The 2,657-nt window shown below is 60.4% G+C and overlaps 1 protein-coding gene across 1 annotated transcript in view; it reads left to right on the top strand.

Annotated features, from left to right (window-relative positions):
- Positions 1-216: 216 nt before the first annotated feature.
- Positions 217-2,657, top strand: part of SUN2 (Sad1 and UNC84 domain containing 2) — a gene marked incomplete at its 5' end in the record, with an annotated part of 6,465 nt that continues 4,024 nt past the window's right edge. Inside the window, 8 exons of the mRNA XM_009075993.1 lie at positions 217-389; positions 499-633; positions 820-915; positions 1,109-1,202; positions 1,396-1,466; positions 1,694-1,818; positions 2,172-2,393; positions 2,476-2,553. Of these exons, the coding sequence (XP_009074241.1) occupies positions 217-389; positions 499-633; positions 820-915; positions 1,109-1,202; positions 1,396-1,466; positions 1,694-1,818; positions 2,172-2,393; positions 2,476-2,553 (994 nt within the window). The remainder of the gene's footprint in view (positions 390-498; positions 634-819; positions 916-1,108; positions 1,203-1,395; positions 1,467-1,693; positions 1,819-2,171; positions 2,394-2,475; positions 2,554-2,657) is intronic.

Genomic DNA, 2,657 nt, shown 5'->3' with positions numbered 1-2,657 from the left:
AACCGCAGCGCTGCGAGCGGAAGCGATGCCTGGGGACGGGCGGGAAGGCCTCGCACCGAGCAGAGGTTGCACTTTCCTGCCGCCATCCGGTGTGGAGGGAAGTGATGCTAGTCGAGGGGTTGGGGTGAAATCCCCATTTCTGCCCCATGGGTACACTGTGATTTCCTCCCCACCCTGTAACCGCATGTCTGATCAGCCCGTTCATGCCTCCGGCAGGACGGTCAGGAGGAAACCGAGCGGCACAAAGCGCCTCTCTCCTGCCCCCGGCACACAAACCTCCTACTACAGCGAGTCCGTGATGAGCGAGTCCTACCTGGGGGGCAGCCGTGGCCTCGCTGCCCTGGGCAGCTCCATGCTGGACGATGAGCTGGACAGCAGCACTTACTGGGGTGAGCCCTCCCACCCTCCTGTGCACTGGGGCAGCCCCCCAGGCTGGCTGACCCCCTGTGCAGGTGGTGGTAGGTGGTTTCTCAGGGGGACTCTGTGTTTTGGGGGCAGGTGGGGAGCTGTCCACCAGGAGGAGAAGAGGCACAGGGGACACAGAGTCCAGCAAGATCAACGGGCTGCTGGAGAGCAAGACATACGACACCTACGCCTCTTCGTCTGGATACTCCTCAGAAGATGACTACGCTGGTAGGGGTGCACCCAGCTTCTGTGTAGTGGCAGGGATGCAGGGGAGATGTCCCCAAGGGGACCAGCCCAGGACCTGGCTATACCCAGGGTGCTGCCAGTCCCCCCTGCATGCCCAGTGTACAGCCTTTGCCTCGGGCAGCACACTGGGATGCTGGCTCCATTGGTGACTTATTTCTTCCTTCCCAGGTCACTTTTACTCAGGCCAGAGTAGCTCTGGGTCTGGTCTGAGGACTGCAGCCTCCCGGGTGGGCTTCTTCCTCTGGCAGGTGTTCACCTCCCCAGGTGAGTAGAGGGCTGGCAAGGGCATTTCTAGCAGCAGCTTCCTTGCCTGTCAGCGTCTCCTTTCCCCAAGTGCTGTGTGTGTACTGTTTCCTGTTCAGGTGGAGGGGTTTTATCCCCTTGTGGGACCATCCTTGGGGACGGAGGGGCCATTTCTGCCAGGACCCCTCCTGAGGCTTGTTTTTTCTCCTGGCAGTTCGGTTCCTGGGATGGCTATTCTCAGGCCTGGCAGGTGCCTGGCACCGCCTCACCGGCACAGCTCCCCATCAGTACAGCGTCCCCTTCTCCAGGTGAGTGTGGTGGTGGGACACCAGGATGGGGGAGCATGGAAAAAACCTGCAGGATCCTGGAGAAGGGAGGCACGTGTGGGATGGGTATCTGGTGGCAAAGTCTGTCTGGGCTTTGCTTTCCCTCTGGCCCCCATCCAGAGGTGGGGGAAGATGACTGCAGTCCTACAGGTGCCTCTGTCTCTCCATGCTCCAGGCGCTACCCACGTCTGAAGAGGTCCCTGCTGTTGCTGCTCCTCCTCCTGCTCCTTGCTGCTGCTGCCTACGGTGAGCCAGCCTGACTTGATCTGTTACCCTGAGGTGTGAGGCAGTGCAGAGCATCCCACTGGTATATCTGGGGGATGGGATTGCTGCAAGCTCGGTCCTTGTGGCTGTTGGTACCCCGGTTCATCAGCACCAGGAGATGCTGATAGCTGAGCCCTGAGTCCACCCTGTCCCGTTGTCATCCATTACCAGCCTGTGATTTTAACTATCTCATTCCTCTGCGTGCCCAGGAGCTTGGTACTTCTACCCTTATGGGCTGTCAACGCTCAGCCTCCCTGCCTTCCCATGGTGGGGAGCTGGAAAACTTTCCTCCTCCGATGTGCCTGGGGCAGGGGACCTGACCACGCTGGACCAGGTAAGCTTCAACAAAGGCATGGTGGTGGCCCAGGTGGGAGGAGTGCCTTGCAGGGAGAGCCAGGACAGTGTGGTCCATGGCTGAAGGATCACTTCCAGGAGATGGGGAATGATGCAGAATGGAGCAGATGGTGGTTGCACTGGTGGAAATGGCTCCCCCAGCTTATAGGCATCTCACCCTCGGGGTGTCCTAGGGGTGGAGCAGGAGGATCATCTGCATTCTCCTGGGAAGCAGCAGATGAATAAGATGCCACTGATTCTGGGGAATGGGTGGTGTGGGTCCCTTTTCACAGAGGTCCTGTGGAGCAGCACTTCCCTGGGGGGCTGCATTGCACCCTGTCTTTGCTGCTGCAGGGGGGACACCGGCTCCTGGCTCGCTTCCAGTCCCTGGAGAAGCGCTTCGAGGCACTAGAGGCTGAGATGTCACGATGGGAGCTGCATCGGGGGGCGGCAGCAGTGACAGCGGGGGGAGAGCCACCCCCGGGGGATATCGTGGCCCTGCTGGAGAGGCTGGTGAGCCGCAGAGATGCAGCACTGAAGGAGCATCTCCACAGTGACATGACCAGCCACCTCCAGGTGAGAGGCACAGGGGGCATGCGGGGAGATGGGGGTGTGCAGGGCTCGGCTCTGATATTCCACCCTGTTCCTCATCTTGCAGGGTGAGCTGGATGCCTTCCAAGCCCAGGTGCAGAGGGATTTAGACGGGCGCCTAGGGAAGATGGCACAAACCTCTCGGGTAAGGGGATGGGCATGGGGTGGTAGCTGGGCAGGACACCCTCACCATCAGCGTCACAGGTCTCACCACTTCTCCCCTTCCTGGCAGGAGATGGAGACACGCTT

The sequence above is a fragment of the Acanthisitta chloris genome, unplaced genomic scaffold, assembly GCF_000695815.1.
Source record: "Acanthisitta chloris isolate BGI_N310 unplaced genomic scaffold, ASM69581v1 scaffold40245, whole genome shotgun sequence".
NCBI classification, from domain to species: Eukaryota; Metazoa; Chordata; class Aves; order Passeriformes; family Acanthisittidae; genus Acanthisitta; species Acanthisitta chloris.
The sequence above is the reverse complement of the archived record's forward strand: the minus strand, read 5'-3'. Positions and strand labels throughout refer to the sequence as shown.